Below are 24463 nucleotides of genomic sequence, written 5' to 3' on the forward strand. Positions count from 1 at the left end.
TAAGATTTAATGAAGAAATCCAATCAACATTTTTTAGAATCCTTTCTGAATGCCTCAGAATGTTCCAAATTTTGTTGTAATTGGAATCTGGACTTGCTTCTACAGGGGTTTGAATGAACCTGTCACCTTAGATTTGGGGGTAAATTGATAGTTCTTTCACCACTGCCTCTCCTGGATGTTTTTCAATTAGTATGGAAAAAGGAACCTAGATTTTAGACAACAAAGGTTCTCAGTTTAATAGGTTTTGAGGGAGCCAATCCAATGCAGAACTGAAACAATGAATCTTTGATATCCTTCACAGTGTCCAGAATACTATTCTCTGCTAAATGAGGAATAGTCAACAATTATATTCACAAATTATTCAATAACTATCTTGAGTGTGTCAAGTTTTCTCCCTGGTGAGATTTAACTCCCTATCTTCTATGCTGATATGCATAGATTATGTGCCCGTGTACTGAGGGGCATTCAGTCTGTTATTCGTATTTTATTGTGTGCTGTCCATTTTACATAACTGAGTGCAGAGCCTTCATAACACCACTGTAGTTAAACTGTTGTGGCTGGTCCTATGAGAAAATTTGCCTTCTTTTGATTGCACCTTTAAGTCAGTTTTTTACTCCTGGCAACTGTCTGGACTAGTCCCTGCAGTTTTCTTGGCAAGATGTTTCAGAAGTGGTTTGCCATTGCCTGTTTCCTAGGGCTGAGAGTGTGTGACTGGCCCAAAGTCACCCACCTGGATTCATGCCCAAGGCAGGACTAGAACTCATAGTCTTCCAGTTTCTAGCCTGATGCCTTAACCATTACACCAAACTGGCTCTTTCTTTTGATTGATGTGATACTAAATATTCAGAAAGGTAGTAACATTTTGTGCAATTGGTAATGGGAGACTAAAGGTTTGGATTTCTCAGCTAGTAACTATTAAACATCCTACATGCTTATTCCCCTCATGGCATGGATAAATCAACTTAGTCATTTCTACATATTATTTTTTATTTTGTTTTACCTTTTATCATCTTCACTTTTCTGTATTGTCTTTTTTGAAACTGTAATTTTGTGTTGTTGGTCTCTGGCAGTAAAGTTAAAACAAATCAAACTGTTCTTCCTTTTACATACTTCCTCTCTTTTGATCTATGTGGTCCAAAGGAAAGGTTTGTTCTTTTTTCTTCTATCCAACCACAAGAGGGCATTCACAGCCTAATTTTACATCAGTGCTTAGTACCTCCTGCCCTTAAAAAACGGTAACATGTTATTGTTTGCCCTGCAAACAGTAACAACATTTACTGGGAACAATATTTACTGGGAATATCACAAAATAAAATGATTTTTATCTGGCATCACCTTCTAAATTAGAAAAATGTTTTAGCAGGTACACAGTAAAATCTGATGTTGCAGAGATCAGTGGATAATGTTTGACTCCAGACAACCATGGTATTTCTTAGATTAAAAGACTGTGTAGTATTCTTCCATGGTAGTGACAACTTCACTGTTGATCTCCAACCAATCAAGGAGACAACGGACAACAGCTTCAGTGACACAAGGATTATAGCTTTGCTGAATACAACTGAGTATGTGACGGAGGTGGCACCCTTTTTCAGCATCTGCAAATAAAAAGCAAGCATGGAATTGCAAATAGGTGAACCGTTTATTCTCTTTCTTAAAGAATAGCATCCTTACGTAGTCTTCCTGGTGCAATTGCAGGATCCATCATTGATGAGGAAAGACAATTACTCTTATATTGCAGTTTTAGAAGTATTACTTTAGCACAATATTGTATGAGTGGTTGCTACTTTCTTATTAGAGTGCTGAGGGAGCTCTTTTTTAAAAAAAAGATAATGCACTCTTACCCTACACTGCTTTGATTCTTCTCCTGTGCCCCAAAAGAGAATGCCATTCTCACACATTCTTAACTTTGTGCTAAAGTATATGTTTTTTGTACCTTGGTCTATTAAGGCCTCAAAGCTCTTAAATTAACTCAAAATTTTAACATTTCATAACAAAGAAAGATTTTTAAATATCTTGCTTTCCTCTCTTCTTCAAAGATGCCTCACCTGCATTCCTAGAAATGCAATTTTGATCAATACAGGATGCAGAGAATCAGCTAGAAAGGGTAAAAGAGGCAGTAAAAAGAAATGAAGGTGAAAGGTCCCCTGTGCAAGCACCAAGTCATTTCTGACCCTTTGGGGGGACGCTGCTTTCACAGCATTTTCTTGGCAGACTATAGCGGGGTGGTTTGACATTGCCTTCCCCAGTCGTCACCTTTCTCAGCAAGCTGGATACTCATTTTACCGACCTCAGAAGGATGGAAGGCTGAAATGAGCATGTACAATTGGTCTCAGATACTTTGAGGCAAATATTTTATTACAGAAACCAAAAAGTATCTAAAAGAAAATATGTGAAAAGAACTTCCTGCAGGAGTTTGCAGGTAATTCCACTTTTTATGATGTGTGAATTATTTAAATAAGGAATAATAAGAAATATCCTTCTGTTTGCAATTACAATTCACAATTCTGTTTGCACTATTCACAATTGTAATAGTGAGCCTACTTACATTTTGGTCTCTTACAATCAGCTCTGATAACTTCAAGAGTTACTTTGTGCAATTCTGTATCCTGTTCAGTAACCTAGAATATACAGGATAAATTGCTAAACAAAAACAATTTTTGTTATACTGACACATAAAAGCCAGGCTTACAATTATAGACTGCTACATTCTCCTCTCAGAAGAATATAATACTGGGAAGGAACACTTCAGAGTATCATCTTCATGCAATGATATTTCATCTTTCAGATGTCCTGTTCAAAACCATCCCACTGTTCAGACACTATAGCCAGGTTCATACGCTGTACTAAGTCATCATTTATTGAATGAGTGAGAGTTGATTCATCAAAAATGTTCAAACAACTATATTTAAACTATAACTCATGATTTACAAACTACAATTATGAGATTCTTGTATCATGCTATGCTAAAATGTGGCTGAGTTTCACAGTATCATATAAATTCATCATATCACAGAACTACTGTTCAGCCCCAAGATTTATGTTTCCTGCCATCATCTGCACTCAGCTCCAATTTCTACTTGGAAGAAGAAATAAATTATTTCCTTCCACATTTTAAAATGAATGTACCCAATCCGTACCTCCCAAAGTGACATGTGAAATTAAATGTGCTTGTATCTATCTAATCACTCCACCCTTTTCAGATCATCTAAAACTGCATTTACAAAGTGTGCTATTCATTTGCCAGTAGATTAGTTTGCCAACAGCATATCCCATATAGTAATTGCATGTAAATATAGTAGGATGCAAGGAAAACTACATGGTTCATTATTTTACCTACTTACTCATTGTGCACAATTCAAGTCTTTGATACTTACGTAATACATATTTTGGGGAGTCTTTGATTTCTGAAAAAGAACACCATTTTTCTGCAACAACTTTATTGCTTCCATGAATGAGTCCCTAATCAGTCTGGAGCAGCAACCAGCTTTGGAATCTGCCTGATTGGGAAAAACAGTAAAAAGTAGATGATGTAATTGCATAAGAAGGTATGGAGGTGCATGCAAGCTATATACCTCTTTAGGCTGTTTATTTCTGTATTCTCAGAGAATCAAAAGAGTGAGAAAATCTCATCTTTAAACAGCAGCAAACACTTTGTCCTTAAGATTAAAAAGACTGCAGCAAACATTACCTTCAGGAGTTAAAAAAGTTTGCTGCCAAAGCAATTTACTTACAGAGATGCTGATAAATTATTAATATAAAAGAAAAATGAATAAATTAAAAGGTTTACAAGAGGAAAGAAAAGAGCTCCCTAATTATAACTGAAGACAAGCTTTAATTAAAATCATTCTATAAACTGGCATAAGGCTCTCCTTGGACAGCAACTTTAAAACAGTTATGAATCATGAAATCCTTTGGAGTGATAGAAAAAGTACACAAGAAATGGGTAGCAGCTTAGGAAGAACAACAAAGGAGCTCCTGAGGAAACCTGACTTCTGTGATTTTCTTAGCCTTATCTTCCCCTTTTAAAAGAAGTGGTGTGATTTGTTTAGCCAAGCCACCCTTTTTTGTTTTCATTATTTTCGTTTTTTGAGGGTTACAGTACAGCATAGCAGTGATATGTCAGTGGAGTGGCAGTGTAAAATGTTCTGCTCCTTTTTTAATTTGTAGGAGTTCAGATTTAGTTTTACTAAAAATAGAAGCTCAGAACAGCATATATATTCCTCTTTTGTTCCTCAGAATCATTCCATAAGATAGCTTAGGACTAGGACAAGGTCAATTTTTTATTTTCATGGCTGGCTAGCACTTTAAAATGTTGTCTTGTCTTCCTATTCTAAGTTTCTGGTGTCCCCAGAAACTGCTGTGTTGTGCCATCACATTGCAAGCTCTGCTTGTTTGGAGTGTGTGTGCAACACTGCAATACACAGAGAAAAGGGATGGGGCTTATGACGCTATGATGCTCCTCACATCAGTTTGACCTCCTACAGCTATTCCTGCTGAAACTCTTCCCTGGTGTATTACCTTGATCTAAACAGTGATTTGCCACAGAGGGAGTGGCTGAAGGAGTGGGAAAGAAGTACCTGGAAGTAATTAGATACAGAACATACAGAAGATAGATTAGAAAACTCAAAAAGGAAAATATTAATTCTGTTGTACTCTGGAAATGTGTAATTAAAGGAAAAGCCTCACATACTGTCCTAAAGAGTATTTGATTAAAGTAGTTACTAAGAGGACTAAAATATTTCAACAATTCCTTTATGTTTTCTTAGCTTAAAAAGTATCATACTGGAACCTGCTCTTATCTGTGTTTTGTTATAAAAGCATACAGATAATATACAATCTTTTGATTTCTACTACACTCTATAGAACTTTATGTTACTCTGCCAAGTTGGAACATCTTAGGATTGCCTACAAGCAATACATTTTGCTCTTTCAAAACCTTTATGAGGTTTAGGCCAGAATGGTGTTCATTCTTATGAAAAGTGTTCATAATGCCATGAAACAGCAAGGCACACGTGACCCAACATAAGCTGAGGTACTCTTTTTATATACGTTTTACTATGAGACATATATTAGTGCATATTACAATTTTTTAAAATACATATGACTTGGAATGCTCAGTTAATAATTTGTAAACACAGTAATGTCTACAGACAAGTATGCCATAATGTATTTGTCTTTAAAGTACTACAAATGTCAGTAATTAAACATACAGGTAGTCCTTGGCCTATGACCATTCATTTAGCAACCATTTGAAGTTACAACGACAATGAATGGTGGTTATGGCCAGTCCTCAGAATTCTGGCCATCCCAGCATCCCTTTGGTCACATGATTGCAATCTGGGCACTTGGCAACCGGTTCACATTTATGACTAGTTGCAGTGCCCAGCGATCACATGATCACCACTTGGAACCTTCCCTGCCGGCTTCCCCATTGTCGTTGGGGTAAGTCTCCCCCACCTGTATACCCTCCCCCAGTCCTTCTAACCTTGTGCTGTGCTGGCCACTTGCACACCACCACACACCCTCCCTGACCTGCACTGTGCCTCTCATACACCCCTCACACCTCCCTGACCCTCGCTGCACCCCTGTGCACCATCCCCAACCCACGCTGCACCTGTCGTGCCCCTCTTGCACCTTTGCACACCCTCCCCAAACTGCGCCACACCTTTCACGCACCCCCGCCCCCTCCCTTCAACCCTTGCTGTGCCTCCCCCACACACCACTCCCTCCCTCTCCCAGCCAGCAACAGACACTTAATTGCCTGCAACTTGCAACTTCCTGCTGGCTTCCCCACTGACTTTGGTTGTGGGAAGCCAGCAGGAAGTTGCTCACCTAATGACCATGGGATTCGGCTAACGATGGCAACCAGGACTGCAGGGATTGCCGTTGTGCTTTACAACTGGATCACTTAGTGAGGGAGATTTGGGTCACAATTGCCATCATAAGTTGAGGACTACCTGTACACAACATTTTTTGATAGCCTGTATTACTAAGTCCTCACTCACCTGAAATATCTGAAGCTTGACTATATTGAATTTGTTTGCAATATGCACAATTTCTGTCAGTTGTCCAAACAGAAAGGTGCTCAGAGGCAGATCTGAAGTGCCAGATGTGCAGTGCTAACCTTTAAAAATTAATCTGATGAATACAGAACATCTAGTCAAGTTCCTGTCAGTAATCAAATTCTTTAAATATGTCCAAAATACTAGTATCCTGCAGCCTTCCTAAACAATTTGAGACAATTTAGCTGTTCTCATAATAAGGAAGTTTTCCTTAATCTATTCTAAAACTCACCTTCTTGTAATTTAACTAACTTCCTCATCTATGGTTCCAATGAGTATTTGTTCCTTTAAATATTTGAAGATTGCTATCCAGCCAAACTTTTCCTTCAGTCAACTTTCCTTCGGGCTAAAGTGACATAGTTCATTCTCCCCTGGTCCTTACCTTTATTAATCTCTTCTGAATGTTGTGCAGTCTTCTTTTAAAAATTGCTAATTAAAAAGTCACAATAGTCCCACTATATAGTGACAAGAGACATATTCAGGTTGACAAAAAATATATATAATCAAATGCTGTTTTATGGTGACTAGTAAGTTGCAATGCATTATTGCTTAAATAGCTTTGAGTAAATCATCTGGATATAGGCTGATAAACCATAATACTTTGCCAAAAAAAAATCATTCACTTATGGAATCCTTTGTTTTAAAGTTGGACACTATTGGAATATATGGTAATTGTCAGAAGAGGTCTATTCCTTCCCATGCCATAATTATTTGGATTTAGTTAGGTTACATTATATGATTATGTAAGAGGTCATGCTATTTCCCAGCTGATACTATATAAGAAATAGATACATAAAAAGAAAAGGATTAATTATATAGGGTGCTTCTGTGTGTTGTATTTAAAACTAAACATGATAATTTAGTCAAGATATAGGGACCTTATCCAAGGATTAACAGGTAAAAAGGAAATGGTTGATTCTGAGGATGCAAGATTAAAGGTGAGGAAGACATTCTGTCTCTACGGGAACTGAGCTTGCAGTTCCAAATGAAGATGGAAACAGCTCCAGAAATTCAGTATGCAACATGAGAGGTCAACAGACCAAACTCTTTTATACTTTTATTGTTTGATCATGCTACTTTCAGAAGATAAAGCTATCATTTGAATTTTGTTGTAGTGTCAATACTGTATAGCTAGGAAACTCAAAATCAACATACAGTATGTCTTAAAAGAAAATGTAACACAAATTACAAAATGGTATGGACTTAAAAAGTGAAGGGAAAGGAAAAAGAAAAATCATGAATCAGATATCCATGATAGCTAAGCATTCCATATGAAACTAGCAACTATTTTCGCTGCCTTCAAAAAAGGGTTGGGCCTGTTCATGAAAGTCATGGGAATCCATGGCTATTAGTCTTGATGGTAGTATGGTACCATGATAGTGTGACTGCCTTTGAAAACCATCTGCTGGGATACTAGTGAGAAAGACTGCTGGACTAGATGGACCAGGGCAGGGCACTGCTTATGTTATATTCTTATGTACCAGAAATGTTCCTGAACTGGGAAAATACTCACTGTCTTATATAGGGAACATGATTCTGGTTGGTGTGCTTGGACAAAAGTAATGGAGGATATTCAACAAACTGAAAAGGATATTATTCACAATTTTACCAATGAGCAGCTGAGGCTGAGATATGTGAGTTGCTAGGATTGTGAAATGTATATAAACAAACTTCTAAGTTTCTTGAGCACATTACCAAATTAGACTAACTCAAATATCTATGAGTACTTAATTTACTGAGCTGAGAGTTTTTAGCTTTTACCAGAATTACTTATTATGGCAGCTGATTAGCTAACCTGAATCCTTCTTCTATACTATTTGCTCCTTTTGCTTTATATCACTGTGGCACAGATCAGCAGGGTTCTTGTTCACATTCAAATCCATTTGTTTAATTAAATTTCAATGACAAACATTTCTTTTATGAAAACTAATGGTTGTCAGGAAGCAACCACTAGGAAAGAGTTCACAGAAGCCTTTGTGAATGGGAGGTACAGTTTTATTGTTATTCAATCGAGTGATCATTTTTTCAGGGGTGGCATTAAACAAAAATATAGTCCACAGAAAAGAAAATCTTGCCTAAACATTTTTCTTCTCTTGAAAAAAAATTAAAAGATTGAAGTTAAAGAGATACTACTAGACATGTTGATATTCTTATTATAACACTACAGAAAGGATATTAAATAATTTTGTTTGTTCAATTCAGATTTTCAAATGATACAAGTATGCATAACACCACATACATTAACTTATGCAAATATGCACCATGGCTATTTGGCTCATGATCTTATTTTCTGCATGCTATGAACTTTTTATAAGCAAATTCCCATTTAACCAGAAGTGCAATGAAAAACCGAAACATTATGCTATTGAAAATCAGTCCAACTCTCAAACAAGCATTTACTTTAGGCACAACTCTGATTTCAATTAGAGTTTAGTGGCTTGGAGCCTCCTAAATCTCTCACCCCTAAGGTTCTTTCCAAACAAGTTGAAATGCCCAGGAAGAAAACGTGTGTAATGTGAGGCAGATGTCAGAATGCTCTTTTCAATGTTATACAGAATGTCCCATCTTTTTAAAAAGTTGGATCTCAGTTACCCTGCCCTTAAGTTCAGGACTATTTGGTTCTGTTATTCAATTGATCCATTACTTGTAAATGACATCTAAAACTCCAGAATACCTCCCTAATATAGTTAACAGAAGTGACTTAAAGTTAGAGGTTAAAATCTAACATACAATGTTGCACTGTAGTTTGATTTATAAATTTAATGGTTTTAATCCTTCAATATTTACTGCAGATGCTTAAAAGCATGCATAAAATCAGTCATTTCATCCAGTTCCTGAATATTAAAATCTAATTACTTTTTAAAAAAATCAGTTTTTAATTGTCATAAGTAGAGTCTAAAACGGGGTGTATACAAATTGTAGGCTGACACACCGTTAACAGATGCAAATGTTGTTTTTTTAAACAAAATTTAAATAATTTAAAATAAATTAAAATTTAAATAAACTATTTAAATAAAGTGATTGCCCAACACTTAGTTCGTTCTTAATTTAAATGCTGCCCGCATTAGAAAAACTTATTACAAAGTTATCACCTTTACTCACTTGCTCAACAGCGGTACTGAGACCATCCTCTCTGGCCAACAATAGCAAATCCTCAACTGTTTCTAATTCCTGCTTATAGAAGCTCTGAATCTTGTTCCTCAACAGAAAGTCTCTTATTTTTTTACTCAGTATCATAATAGAACCCAGCTCATCTGATGCACCATGATTACTATTAATAGAGAATAAATAAAATTAAAAATGCAGGGAAAAGAGTTTGAATGTTGACCAAAATAAAAAACTGTGTAAAACTAATGATGAAGCTACAGGAAGTTTTCCAGAAAGGCTGAACATCTAGTAGTCACTATACATTCTTCACAGGTAGAAATGCATGCATTGATTTAAAATCAGGTACAAAATAGACTTGTGAAATTACATTTATAGCCAGTCCTTGTTTAGCGACTACCTCAGTTAATGACCATTTGCAAATATGATGGTAACGAAATGGTAAATGGTAGTAAAAAATCACTTTCTGACCGATGCATGCACTTATGACCAATTTCTGTGCCTGACAACACATGCCGGAGTTAGAGTAACACTGGCATTTCTGCACGAGAAAACTTTATCTAAATGGAAACAGCAGCGATCTTCGCAGCGTCTTTCTCTCAGTCATGTGGTTCACTTAGCAACCATGTTGCTTAGCACCATTTTACTGGAAAGGATTGCAGTGGCTAAACAAGGACTGCTTGTAATTTTGGAATTGGATGGCATGATTATTGCAAATCTCTGCACACATAAGACAGTACACTAAGCACACCTCTACTTAAACTGTGGCTGATGCATTAGGTTGCTACTAGCTACAGTATTACCTTGGTTTCTTTCACTGGCTTCTCCAAACTGGCCTGGGTGATTGGGAATTATCTGAACCGCAGTCACAGTATATCTGGGAAGAACCAGGTTGGGTTCTATCATGGAGTATCTGAATCACAGGAACTGGGCTTTGAAAACAATTTGGTAATAAGGATATTACCAAATATCCTTATTACCATGAGGCAAGATGTCCATTTATTTTGGACAATGTGCTGGCCATTTTGAGATCCCACTGATAGTCAAGGATTTTAATACTTTTTATTTGCCAACGTTTTCAATCCAATCTTAGGATAATCTTGCTTAGTGCATCTAAGCATTATTTTTAACACTACGTGTACTCTTAAGTTCATCAGCTATATCTCTTCCTTATTTCATCCCATATTCATTAATTCCTCATCATTCTTCCTCTGTTCCATACAATGCTTCCTATAAAATAACCTTTTTCATTGTCTCCAACTGGGATTCACATTTTCTTGAAATGCTAATTAATGCCATATCAAAACTTAATTCAGCATATATAGCTCTCACTGACCTCTGTGTGTCTTCTGGGAATTGGAATACCTTATCATAAATATCCCTATATAGACTGGGGAGTTCTAGCATCCTGGAAATCTGAACTTCATACATAGGATCATCAACTTTATCTGAAAAGATATGAGAAGATCATAGAAATGTAAGTGTGTTGAAATTGTTAATAGAGTATTTACTATATTACATATATAAAATAAAATCAGATTATTCAAAGTATCAAAAGTACTGCATACCAGACAGATAAAGAACATAGATTCAGTTGTGACAGAAAAACAGTCTTTACTGAAAAATGTTCAGATTACAATTCTGCAAGTTTTAAAGGTAAAGATGAAAATGCATACTGCTGAAAGAATAATTACTTACAGTACATGGAGGCCTTGATTTCCCGCTGTTGCCTGTAAATTCGAATGCAACCACGGACTCTGATTAGATCACCAATTTCCAGCCTCATTTTTTTGTGAATTGCTATTTGGAGATTTCTTACCAAGTCAGTTAGATTCAGGCCACTTAAAGTACTAGGCTGAGATTCAAAATCTGCAGGGAAATGTGTACGTCTTATAAGGTGCTGTGTTATTAATAACAATGTTTACTGGACAAGATAAAATTAATTTTCTGAAATACTATGATTATATAGGTCCTGACTACATAGACATGTTATATTTTTCTCACTTAAAAATTGCCATTTTCTTGCTTCGAAAAGGTCCTTAAGCAGTATCATGTATGGAAAAAATACAATAGCAGGCATAAATAGAGCTATAAATTCCTCGATTTTCTTTCCTTTCTCCTTTCTGTGACATGCATTTTTAGTTTTATTTATTTATTGAGCTTATGTGCTGCTCCAAACATTATCAACCCTGGAGACTTGGGCACTTCTGGTATGCACTCTGCAGCTCATGTTGGAAGCTGCTGGCCATTCACAAGGCTTTCTCTTTCCTCCTGCAAAGCCTCAGAGCCTCAGCGTAGTGCGAAGCCCAACCCCAGCCCGGCCCAGCAGCACAGTGCAAAGGGGCTTCTTGGCACACTGCAGCTCTGGGGTTTCAAGAAGCAACACCTGAGCCATAGCACAGCGCGAAGCTCAGCCACAGCCCAGCCCAGCCATGCAGCACTAAGGGGCTTCTTGGCACAAAGGGCCAGGCTGGGCACACCTCGTCAGCAGTGGGAGCAAGAAGACGATGAAGGTCAGCTGGGGCAGTGGAGCACAGGGGACAGGGGCCTTGGAGTGCAGGGTAGCAAGTGTGACTGTTGCTGGGACTGGGTTGGGGCAGCTGAGGCTTCCAGAGATAGCTTCATGCTGCTTTGTGGCTCAGGGGCTTCTTGCAGCCCCAGAGCCACAGTGCTCCAAGAAGCCCCTGAGCCGCAGCGTGGCAAGCAGCCCCAGAGCTGTGTGGTTCTGGGACTGCTTGCCACTCTGCAAGGCAGGGTGCAGGGCAGCCAAAAGGGCAGAGATGGTGGGGGAAATAGGTGGGTGGGAGGAGTTGAAGTGCCCCTGCATTCATAAGTGCAGGCAGGCTGCCAAGCACCCAAATTTTGATCACGTGACTGCAGGGTGCTGCAACAGACATAACTTCTGGGAACAGTCATAAATCCATTCTTCAGCACTATCATAACTTCAAACGGTTGCTGAACAAATGGTTATAAGTCAAGTACTACCTGTAGTAAGAAAAAGTAATCTATACTGAAGAACAGAAAAATATGTTTCTAATTTCTTTTTTCATTAATTAGTCCAAAAGTGTGTTCTATTCTACTTACTATTTTTACAGATTATAAACATGTATGAACTTGTTCATGCAAATAGAACTTATTGTATGGGGACATAAATCCACATAACTACAAATACATGTAATGTTTCTATAATAAGGACAACACGGAACCTGAAGAGAAAAAAGGAAAGTGCAAGAAAGACATACAAAGGAAATACATTTTTTAAAAAAAGTCAGATCCCGCTGTATTTAACAAATTAATTGAATTAATGGCTAGGCCTGAAAAAAAAATATCTCCATTTTCAGTCTTCAATAGAGTAAGCAATATATGAAAAAGCCAAACAGAAAAATGGTAATATCTGAAAACAACCCTGACTGTAGTATATATTGAATATCCATAAAGACGACAACAACAGCTGCAAACATATTACCTGGCAATTTTTTCTTTTCTGCAAAAGCATTTTTCCAGCAGGTGCAGCTTATTACACCTGTGCTATCATCCACTGGAAGAGAATAGTGATAATTTAGGTCATTTTGGTAAAAGTTTACTTCCCCTCATCTCCAGAAAGATGGTAGGCTGATATTTTAGCAAGTGCTATTGGGTTCAAACCTCTACTAGTTTCCTCTCATGCAACTCTCTTAGTTCTAAAAGTTACTATTTCCTATTGTGGCAAATAATTTTTATTTATACAGCCACCTATCTCACCAAAAGCGACTCTGGGTGGCATACAACAATCAGATAAAATGACAAATATAAAAACAACAGATAAAATATAAAAACCACATTAATAAATACCATAAAATAAAAATCAAAGATACAAACCATAGGTGAAGGGAGGATAAAAATGGCCCCCTCAACAATGGAGCCATTTAAGCAAGTCTCTAGTTTTTCAGAGCTCCAGGCCTGATCATGTAACAAGGTCTTGAGGGCCTTTTGGCATATCAAAAGGTGCTAATCTAATCTTGGGAGGGAGGATATTCCATAAGGTGAGCACCACAGCAGAGAAGGCATGGCTCCTAGGACCCACCAAGTGTAGGTCCCTAGCTGATGGTAACCGCAGCATGCCTTCTCTGCGAGATCTGATGGGGTGATGAAAAGTATAATGATAGATAGAAAGTATGGGGCTAATCATACTTTCCTGGACTGAGAGGCCCTTTGAATGGTCATTCACACCCTGGTCATCTCCCATATAGACTACTGTAATGCGCTCTACATGGGGCTACCCTTGAAGAGTATCCGGAAGCTACAGCTGGGCCAAATTGCAGCCGCGCGGGCAGTTTTTGGTGCCTCAAGATCAGCAAATATTACTCCCTTGCTCTGCAAGCTTCATTGGGTGCCAGTTTGCTTCCCGGTCCAATTCAAGGTGTTGGTTATCATGGCATGGCATGGGTCCAGGTTACCTAAGGGACCGTCTCATCCCTGTTACATCAACCCGTTCCACCCGGTCATGCAGAGGGGGCATGTTGCGGACCCCATCTGCAAGAGAATTCCATCTGGCAGGGTCCAGGAGGTGGGCCTTCTCTACAGCAGCTCCCACCCTTTGGAACATCCTTCCCCCAGAAGTGAGGTCGGCCTCCTCTCTTCTGGACTTCAGGAAATGGCTGAAGACCTGGTTTTGTCACCATGCCTGGACTGGGGAGAGGAAGAGCCACTCTTGGGGCTGGTTGGTTCCCTAGTCCTGCCACGACCGGTTCCGGTCCACTTTGGGTGGAATTAGATCTGCCATCACTTGGATTTTATTATATTTTATAGGTATATTTATTGATATTATTCTGATTTTATTATATTTTATACTGTTTTATTGTGAACCGCCCAGGGTCCCCCAAGTGGGGGAGATGGGCGGTAATAAAAATATGACAATAAATAAATCATAATTAATATTGATTCTGTCCTCCTACAGCCCTTATCTGGGATCAATAGAAGCATCTATAAAATGATGTAGCAGAGAAGAATATCAGAGCAGATTATTTGGAGTAAGATGAGCAAATTTTAATGTCTGTACTGTGGAGTAATATATGTCATTAATGCCCATCTCCTCATGTGTTGAATATATATTGAAGAGCCCCTGGGAAAAGTGTTATTCTTGCCCTTAACGTTTCTAGTAGTCCAGCAGCTCTTGGTTTGAAAGAGAGGAAATGTGCCTCTATTTTTCATGGCTTTCTATTTCTGGTCATTTTTCCTTCACTCTCAGTGTGTAAGGAGCTGTTTCTGCAGATTCCACAACTCCCATCCTTCTGTCTGATTAATTACAGAGGCACATTATTATGTTAAGACCAGTAAGTATCATTATGGCTCCTGAGAATGGATAAAGCCTGGGCAATGACTTAGTTCTTCATTTTCCTGTGTATCTTATGAGTTACCAGTAACTGTGTTGCACAGTTAATGAATCACACTAAGAAGCTTCTTTGATTCAGCTAATATAAATAGTGTTAAGATAAATTTCAGATTTTTCTTTAGAAGCATAAGAAGGAACTTCCTATTTCTATCCTTTGCAGTTTCTATCCACATACAGGAGAGTTTCATGAATCATTAGGCTTGGGAAGCTGATGCAACACTTGCTATTCAGCTCACCAGCTGGTACAACCTCATTTTTAAACTGAAAGGGAAGTTGCAACTTATTTTGGGCAACTCAGCCTGACTGTGGCTATGAGGACAGGGAGGGGCAAGTTGGCACACAGCCTGAGAAATGAACTAAGAATAGTCTGACCATGTGGAGAAATAGAGAAAGAGAAGTAATTGGAAACATGTAACTATTCCCAAGAAAATGTTTATTTTTGCCAAGTTCAGTTTGAGTAGCAATGAGAAGCTCATTACAAAATGAAAAATGAAAGGTTCACACTGAGAGTGAAGAAAGGATGACCAGAAATAGAAAACTATGCATAATGGAGATACGTTTCCTCTCTTTCAAACCCAGAGCCGCTGAACTACTAGAAACATTAAGGCAAGAAAAACACTTTTCCCAGGCACTCCTCACATTCCATTTTGATATGCCTGAATTCTTGGCATAAAGCAAGTGCTATCATTCAGCCTTTAATTTAGGTATAGTTCTTGCACCTGGTTCTGAGACATCAAAACATTCCCAGAAGGCAATGCTAGAAGATAGTTACTCCATTCTATTGCCTTTTGCTTCATAAGATGTATCAACATTTCTGGCTTTTAGCAACTATCTGAAATCGCTCATTTTGGTCACCCAAATAACTGTGTTGCAGCATTATCAGCATGTCAGTAGTCAGGTCAAATTCTTCTTTTTGTCATCTATCTCTGAGAAGTCAATCTAAAATGATGTCTGGGAGATGTTTTGAAGGAGATGTGAATTAACAAAAAGAAGGTTATTCCAGCCTTCATCAGCTCTGTTTGGTTATGTGCCACTGAACACAATGAGACTTATTTCTGAATACACATTTACAGGATTTCACTGTTAACACAGGCGTATTTTGAGTGATATGAACTCCATTAAATAATTTGAAAAGATTTTTTTTCTATAAACAAAAAAGGGGACTGAAGCATTTTTTAAAGTTATGAACGAGATAACATTCAGAAGCAGCTCTGGCAGACACCTCCCTAATTCACTGAACTATGAGGAGGAGGAGAAGGCAGTACAGAACAATCAAACTTGCAAGATTCTGTTACATTAGCCAATCTTAATAACAATTTTAGCCTTCCTGTAGAGTTGATTTCCATGCAGCTGACACATACATTCATCTTACACATCATTAAAAAGAACTTTCTTTCTCTAGAAATACATCTTCAGGATACTAATCCTACTAAAAATGGAAAAAGGAAAAAAAATCTTGCACAATCAGTTACCTCCATAAATATAAAAGGCATCTTTTTCTTTTTTTAGAACCACTGTGCCAAAAATATCCACTTGTCTTATTGGATGTTTGTTGTAAAAGAATATGCCTTAAAAAAGAAAAAAGAAAAAGTGTAAGTTCCTGGATTTAATCCTTTAAAATTCTATATGTCTTAAACCCAAATACTAATATCCTTATTCTTAGTTTTAGCCAATATTAATTTCAATAACAAGTTCACATGCCATGATCAAAAAACCAAAAAAGTTATGACCATTGATATTGACAATTGATCAAAGTACAGTATTAAAAAATCTGATACATTAGTTTCAGATTACAAAATTCAAATTTGTATATGACATACTGTACATGGAATATTTAATTCAAATGTTTTAAAATGTATTTCATAATTAAGACAACCAAATTGGACTGAACTTGACATCCCCATTCCCATGCCACTGATACTGTGGACCAGGGTTTCTGAACCCTAAGGTTCCGCAAGAGGTCACTAGGGGTTCTCTGGGAGATCATGTTTATTTAAAAAATTATTTCAAATTCAGGCAACTTCACATTAAAGAGATCTTTTTTTTTTTTTAGTTTAAGAACTGTCATGAGTAAGGATGGCGAGCAGGGGGCTCCCATCCAGGCTGTAAAGCACATGCGTAGTACTGAGGAATTAGGTAGCCATTCAAAGAGACACAGATCGGGCCCGCCTTAGCCTTTGGGGTTTATATGTCTGGGTTTTTCCCATGCTTCTTCAGTTTGTTAGGATTTTCTGTTATGTAGCAGTAATAAAACACTAGAGACCTATTCCTTGTCTCAGCGTGGTTCCTGGCTGTTAGGACAAGAACACTGTTAATGCATATATACAGGCCTACACAAGTAACAAATAATTTTGTAACTTCTGTCCTATATTTGAGCCTGAATGTGTAGGGATTCCCCGAGGCCTGAAAAATATTTCAAGTCTTCCTCCAGGGTCAAAAGGTTGAGAAAGGCTGCTGGAGAGACTGGCATGGAACTCACTTAAATAGCAGTTGCTTCATATTCTACAACCTTTCCTTCCTGCCTTTTAAAAACAAAGATGCATTCTAATCTGGATGACAGACCTGCTGCCCCCACTGATGACTATAAAATGCTATACCCTTAGTTATATTGTACTACAATTGCAAGCATTATGTTTTCATAGTCTGATTCACTGTTCCATTTGTTCAGAGATGGAAGATCCTGAAGTTTTCATGAAGAGTACCCAATGATCTCTTTTAGGCTGTCATGTAAGCAATATAAATGGTGGAAAACAGGAAATCAGATAAAGCATATTACTGGCAATAAGATTGAGCCATTCCTAACTTTTTAAATTTCAAGGTTTTTTTTTATTTCAAGGTTATATGCAAAAACACAGAAAAGCTGTTATAGTTTTTTTCTTTGTTGTATAATCAAGATTTTTCATACATTTATAGCATTTAGACAGGATTAAAACAATGATTTCATTTAATTAAAAGCCATTTCATTTAATTAAAAGCCATGCCGTTACATACACATCAAGACACAGAGACAGATACACAAATTTTTCGCTTGGTTTTATTAAAAATGTGGTATTCTTGCTTGCTTAGCAAAATCCAATTTCATTAACAAGCCCTTCCTAGCCTTTTTTCTTAATAGTTAAAATATTAACTCAATATATTAATATTAATAGATAAAAATAGTTTAAAATAGAATTCATGCTTTGTCTTGCTATACTGTACAGCAGAAATCAATACAAAGTTTTCCTGGACAACTGGTTCCTAACTTTGGGTCTTCAGTTGTTACTAGGTAACAATCCCTAACATTTTCAACAATTGCATACACTGTGGGTGTCATGAGTGCCGTTGAGCTGAAGTCATCAGCGCAATGGCACACATGACAATAGCAAGGAAATAGGAGAAGGGGCTCAAGATAAGTAGCCATCAACTCACAACGACTAACGGCCAACAAACAATAACTAAACGGATCACGGAGCACACCCAAGCCATCAGCGCCAATACAACGGAGATCGCCCAGCTGACAGCAATCACCGGATGAATAGAAAACCCGATGATGGGCGATCCCGGAACGCCAGCGGGGCCTCACAACCCCTCACCCACCGGCAGGGCAACGTATTGGACAAAGGGGGGTGACGTGACCGCGAGTGAGGGGGCGCTGACCGGCGCGGGGTATTTAAACCCCGCACCGGCGCGCTCCTGTCACTCTCAGCTTTTTTCTTCCGACGCTGTAACTGCGCTGTGAATAAACCAGAGCCTGATCCATGGAACCAGTGTCTGAGCATTATTCAGAGGCAGGCAGCGCATGACAGTGGGTGACTGGAGCGATAGTTCTTTCAGGAATTCATAGTAGATAAGCAACCATTGCTCAGATTTTACCATGTCAAAAACACTTGCTACTCAACAGCTCTCTGCAACTACTGTATATTTCTAGTGCTAGAAAAATCATAACATCACATTTGCTGCACAATGAATCAATACTTTGGAAAGACAATCACGCCCAAGAATCAATGGTGGAGAGCAACTTTATACAATTAATTCTTATAAAGTTCAAGAAAGAGACAAGTAGATTAGAAACACAGATTAGAACAGAATCAAGATATACATATACTTTTACTGATCAAAAACTGATTAAAAACTAAAAAAAATTTACCACAAACAGCTGATGAATTATTTTGAATTAATGACCATAGATGCCGGTGATTATTTTTGTATAGTTGTGCAGTTTTGTACAGTTATAAATATATTGGACTTCAAGTTGTTTCTTCATATTTTAAACAAAGGAAAAGATTCAGGTTTGATCTCTCTGAAGGTAATTCAAAATTGGAATGAAAAAGAAGAGATTTCAGCACAATAATGGAAGTGCCAAAGGAATAGAGAGAATCTGTAGTCAGATTATCTACCACAACAACATAATCAAGCTTGATTTTTCACTAAAACAAGTTATACTGTTATAAATTTCATAGCAATTTCACTACTTACCTGGAACCTGTTTAGACTCATTCATTTCTAATATGTCTTTAATGTATAATCTTGCAGAAGATGAAAAGACGGGATTCAAACCCCACAAAAGTGATGGGACCTCATCTACTGATGTGATGGCTGCAGCAGACATTCCAAAACAGTTTATCACCAAGAACAGATTAACCAATCATCAGTTAAAGTTGAGATGAAATATTTGCAAGTCTGGTGGGAGCAAAGCATATGTAATATAAAACCTTCAGATGCAACATAATATTTATATGTGCAGAGCACAATTAAAATTATCATAGGATGCGAACTAAAATAGACTACAGTCAACAATATATAACCACTTACTGTACTGAAACTGATATTTTAAATTGAGAGTAGTCGAGTGCAAAAATTCTACATGTTTCTCCACACATGTCCTTGATCATCACTAGTAGCCTTATACCAGTTCACTCAAACTTCCAAATTCTGACATGTACTCATGATAGTCTACCTTTTCTGTAATTATACCTCTTACAGGGAAACAAAGTTAGATCCATCAGATCCTAAAATTGTATTGTTTTAGAGTACAGGTAAAAGCTAAAGTAAAAACAGCTATTTAAGGAGAATTTAGGCAGTTCCCATTTTGGCTTCTCTTGTTTAATGCTATTTTAAAAGGGGGTGGTGGAGGAGAAAGCAACTATTTTCCATGAACTAATATTCTGCCTTTAGTCCCTCTAGCTGTTTTTAGGAGTTTGGTGGATTATAAAAGTTTTAAAATATTGTATGATATTAAAAAATATCTACTAGTATTGCTAGGTTTTTACTGAAGTCATTTCTCATGTGAAAGAATATTTAAAAGCACAAATTGGAATCCAAGTTTCAAAATGGGATCAAGTTAGCTCCATATTGGTTGATTCAACTTCTGGGAAAATTGATGGAAAGGCCTATTAAAGAAGTATAAGCACATAGACCCAGAAGAACTAGCATAATTTCTAAAAGGAAAGCTCTCCAGGGTATGTCTGTAGAGTGTCAAGCATACATACTTAGATAGGATATGCAAGTAGGGCCAGGGATAGCTATCAAACAACAGCAAGCCCTGGCATTATACAGTGCAGAGCTGCCTTGAAACAAAAGAAGCTGCTCTTTTGCAATGCCTCTATTTGAAACATTTCACTTGGCCTAGCCACTCAGCTTTGATAGAAATGTCTTCTGCACCTGCATGTGCAGAAGACCACCAAAGCAGCTGGTTCAGTATGCTGGCTTCAATGTGTTGCTTAGAAGTAGAGAAATATCTGCAGACCTTCATCAAAAGATGTTTTATTTAAGCATTACCAAAACAAGGCACCCATATGAGGCTTCACACAAACCTATTTAGCTACTTCTTATACTTAATACAGCATCTAACCTCTGCAGAGAAAACATGGATATGTAAGCTCATAGTTTTATACCAGCAAAAGGAAAGTTTAATATAAAAAATAAGGGTTATGAAATCTGTTGGTGTAAGCAGAAAAGAAGAAAAGTGATATAGAATTTAGGTAAGAATTACAGGCAGGTCATTGCCTGCTTTGCAAATGTGACCTGTCTTTCCTGTTAGATCAAGGGACATTTCCTATCTTCACACTGACATTATACATTAATAGAGCAATTAGGAATGTAACATCAGTCATTAAAAAATGACTACTGTGGTTTCATTCTCTGCAGGTTTTTCTCTTAATCAGCTGAACCTCAGAATGTTCTGTATTTGCTGCACAATCTTCCTTTGACCCATCTGAAGAGAAAGGATAGTTTATGCTTGTTTTATTTTCCAGCAGCAGAAAGAACATTGTCAGACTGAAGGAATCAGAGATATTATATGAAGAAAAGTTGCACAGGAGTTCCTACAGTAGTTCCCACAAGTTGCCCTCTGTTCCTACTGTAGAGTGGATTTGTACAGCACTTCCTTTGTGAAGGCAAAGAAGTGCTTTGGTACTATATGAGGGCCCACATACACTCCAATTTGCAGTATTTTCCCAGGACTATACAGCTGCCCTTTCTCCCTTCTGGGGGAAAAGCAAAACAAAACACCTTAAGAAGCTGCAAACAGGTGCTACATACTCACCCCACACTCTCTGAAACAGTTTTGCCTTCCAGTTCAAAGCGCTGACCAGCCATGCTGCATAGCAGATTTTAAGACACATTGACATGTACAAACTATCTACTGAGGTACAATAATGAATGTATAAATGTGGATATAATATTGATTCTGACTAAAGGCTTTAATAAGCTGTATCATGTGTTTTTTGAAATTCTCATATTTTCCACTTGTCCAATTAATACATTTCAGGTACAACATTTTATGTCCTAAATGCTAAATAGATGTCTCTTTCCAAATACAAACCCAACTCTTGCAAAGGTAGCATTCAAGCACACCAAAATTTAACAATATAGAAATATAGTATATAAACTAAAAAGGTAACCTTGATTTCATGGTATAGCATAGAATATACTCTATGCTCTCAATTATAGCAAAATAATTGAGCTCAATTGATAGAACCTCAGTCCTAATAGGATTGCGTTACTAGGAGTGCCATCCTAAATACACTTAAGAGGAGCTCAACAGGATTAACTTTTGAGAAAACATGTGAAGATGGTTTGCAGTGCAATTATAAAGCTCAGAAATACATATTTTGCATTTGCTGAGACTAGTCCATACAGCATATTATATATATATATATATACACACACACACACACAATAAACATTATCAGTTTAAGATAACTGTTTATCCAGCCAACTATCATTTATTTAAGAGAAATCTTTAATGTAAATATCAGAACGTTTCAGATATACATACTGATGTCTGATTGCTAGTTCAAGAATCTATGTTTGCCTCATCGGCTTTAAGACCATCTGAAATTCTGCTTTCATTCTCTTTTATCATTAACTCTATAACCTTTTCAGGGAGAAAGCACAAGGAAGATTAGGAGTTCCCAATAATCTCTGCAAAAAGAGCTAGTCACATGCAGTACAACTACAGTTAAGAACTCAGCTGACATTTTGCCACTAGCAGGAAGGCTATTTAATTGCTATATCTGATGAGTTAATAAGCTGCCTACTTCTGTGAACTAAAATAACAGTTTCATTGGTTTTGAAGGCATTTTTGCTTACAGTGGACCATCTTCACAAATGATAAACAATGCATTTCTACTATAAAGAATGTTAAAATTAATGTTATGATGCAAGAAATGTTAATGTTATACACACTCATCAAGCAAGTCTCTGCAGATATGAGTTCAACTATACTCAGTGGAGATTATTTTAAGTAAGTATCCATAGGACTGATGCCTCAGTGACATATAACATACCACTGTAGGCAGAAAACCCAGAGAAATCGTATTTATTAATTTAAATAAACCATCTTCCACAATCTGGATGTTTGGTTCTTACTAATTGCTAAATAGGATCAGTTCAGTTCTTTGTAAGAAAGAGATCCTGTATCCTGCACAGGTGTATGATCAACTGGTTTTTAGTTCAATACTAACATAAGGACCCTACCTACTGCAGCAGCTGAATGGATTGGTCACAGAACGCACAGACACGAATCTAAATCAGGCTCCTGTGCCATATGATCTGCTGTAAATATCTATCTGGATTAACTTAATTTGTAACAACTTATCACTTTACCAAACAATTGGACAAATGAGATATTAATTCATCAGGTAAATTTGAATGAAAGAGAAACTATATTAAGGGTACAATGAAGCAGCAGGACCATCCCAATTTCACATTCTTGATTTTACCTGCAAGTGATACATAACAAAGCAAAGCAACATTTAGAACAAGTTACATAACAATGTTTCTACTCAAAGAGTTATCTTTCCTACTGCCCTTTGCATGTAAAACCGCCCAACTGAATGCAAGCAGGCAAAGACTTTTCCTCATTTGCGATCCAGCAGTCTGTTCTTATGAAGTTTCCTTTACACCTTATATTGCTCAGTTGGGTGGATTCCTTAAATTGTTCAGAGAAACTTGCAGATTTGTCTGTAGCATTGTGATTTTTGAAATTAAAACCAGTAATGCCATATCACTATTATAGTATTGGCAATTTTCATTAAGGAAATTCTCCCAAAAAGAAGGGTGGAAGAATGATTCCCAGGTCAGAGAGAGCAGATAGATGAAGAATTGAGGCTTTATTGTTAGCTCCAAGTAAATGACCATGTTCAGGAATTTAACAAGATTAAGACTCTTGAAAGCTGAAAACAAACTGTTTAAAGTTCGCTTATGAAATCAGGATAAGATATGAAAGGAAGTCTACTTAGAAAGACAGACAACTAAATATTTAATTTATCCTTAGTAGTCTGAAACTTGTAAACAATTTACATTTTCCAAGAACAGGAGATGGGAAACTAGCATTCCCAAAGGTAAGCAGGATTTAATAAGAGAGTTAAGCTCAGGAATTACCTGAGAAAGGTAGAAATCAAAAATATGGGCTTATTTATTTAGAAGGAGCAGCCATAATTGTTCTTCTAGAATAAGGAGCTTTGGACACTCCTTTATACCACAAAGTCAACCATTGCAAAGTCATTGCAAAACGGAAGTATTGCTACAAAGTTTTATGCTGATTGAAACTATTTATATTTACTCCAGTAAAGCTCTTTTGAAGTCAGTAGCACTTACTTTTGAATCAACATCCATGCACAAAGCTTTTGCTGTTTATAGTCTAATGTAATTCTCACACAAAATCACTGGAGCTTCATCAAGCGAATCAGAGACAAAACAGTTTCCCTTTTATTCATGACAACTATAATGTGTATGTATGTGTGTGTGTGTGTGTGTGTGTGTATGATACTTCTTCATATGAACATAGGCAAGGTATTATTTCCAATATGCTGCTCTGAAACCTTATTCCCCGTTATGTGGCTCCACTAGAGGAATACTGAGGGCGAAACTGTGGATCTGCCTGCAAAGCTGTCACGACTGACCGCACGCATCCAAACATTCTCCGTTTAAAGAAAGTGGTCATCAGAACATCAGGAGGACATCAACAGTAAATTAAGCCTCATGTTCCCAGCACAATACGCCCCCCACCCCAGTTACAGTGTATTTAAATGTACGTTCGTCCTTTTCTCGTTCTGCTAGGAAGCGCCCAAACAAACCTAAAAACCCGGCTTTCCGTAGCAGCGCCAATGGAGCCCGCAGTCACCCCCATCCCAGCCCTCCGTGGACCTAAATCCTAAACACGCCCAGACTTACCCGCCAGAGAGACCAGCGCGCTCTCATTGGCTTTTTGATGGAGGCGGCACGCTCGCGGACAAAGCAAGCCAGGCCAGAAGAACAGGAAGAGAATTCATCCTTTGCGTTTCTGTCCCGCCTTTTATTGTCGTAATGTCCGGTGGTTACAAACGAAGGAAAGAATTACAGCGAAGGGATAAAAGCTTGGGAAACGGGAGTGTCAGGGCGCCTGCGTAGTTCGGTAGGGAGAGGAGGCGGCGCTGGATAGGGTGTTGGCGAAAGCGCTGGG

The 24463-nt window shown here is 37.6% G+C and overlaps 1 protein-coding gene across 2 annotated transcripts; it reads right to left on the reverse strand.

Annotated features, from left to right (window-relative positions):
* Positions 1-210: 210 nt before the first annotated feature.
* STN1 (STN1 subunit of CST complex) lies at positions 211-24453 on the reverse strand. 2 transcript variants are annotated; one of them, XM_063307120.1, is made up of 10 exons: positions 24196-24453; positions 18994-19197; positions 16011-16106; positions 12634-12705; positions 10866-11036; positions 10504-10615; positions 9165-9333; positions 3375-3497; positions 2546-2618; positions 211-1595 (listed from the first exon to the last, which is right to left on the reverse strand). In XM_063307120.1, the coding sequence occupies exons 2-10, from the start codon at positions 19124-19126 to the stop codon at positions 1438-1440; spliced, it is 1107 nt and encodes a 368-aa protein (XP_063163190.1). In that variant the 5' UTR covers positions 19127-19197; positions 24196-24453; the 3' UTR covers positions 211-1437. The 2 variants fall into 2 exon arrangements, with proteins under 2 accessions (XP_063163190.1, XP_063163191.1); XM_063307121.1 differs by lacking the exon at positions 24196-24453 and adding an exon at positions 23620-23698.
* Positions 24454-24463: the final 10 nt, after the last annotated feature.

The sequence above is a fragment of the Candoia aspera genome, chromosome 6 (assembly GCF_035149785.1).
Source record: "Candoia aspera isolate rCanAsp1 chromosome 6, rCanAsp1.hap2, whole genome shotgun sequence".
Lineage (NCBI taxonomy): Eukaryota > Metazoa > Chordata > Lepidosauria > Squamata > Boidae > Candoia > Candoia aspera.

Bases quoted from the DNA above. Each gene is read 5' to 3' on its own strand.
- STN1 (XM_063307120.1), bottom strand. From the start codon at position 19,126: ATGTCTGCTGCAGCCATCACATCAGTAGATGAGGTCCCATCACTTTTG. The intron at 12,706-16,010 runs GTAACTGATTGT...ATTCTCTTCCAG, and splicing joins TGCCTTTTATATTTATGGAG to TGGATGATAGCACAGGTGTA. The intron at 11,037-12,633 runs GTAATATGTTTG...ATTTCCCTGCAG, and splicing joins AGAAAAGAAAAAATTGCCAG to ATTTTGAATCTCAGCCTAGT.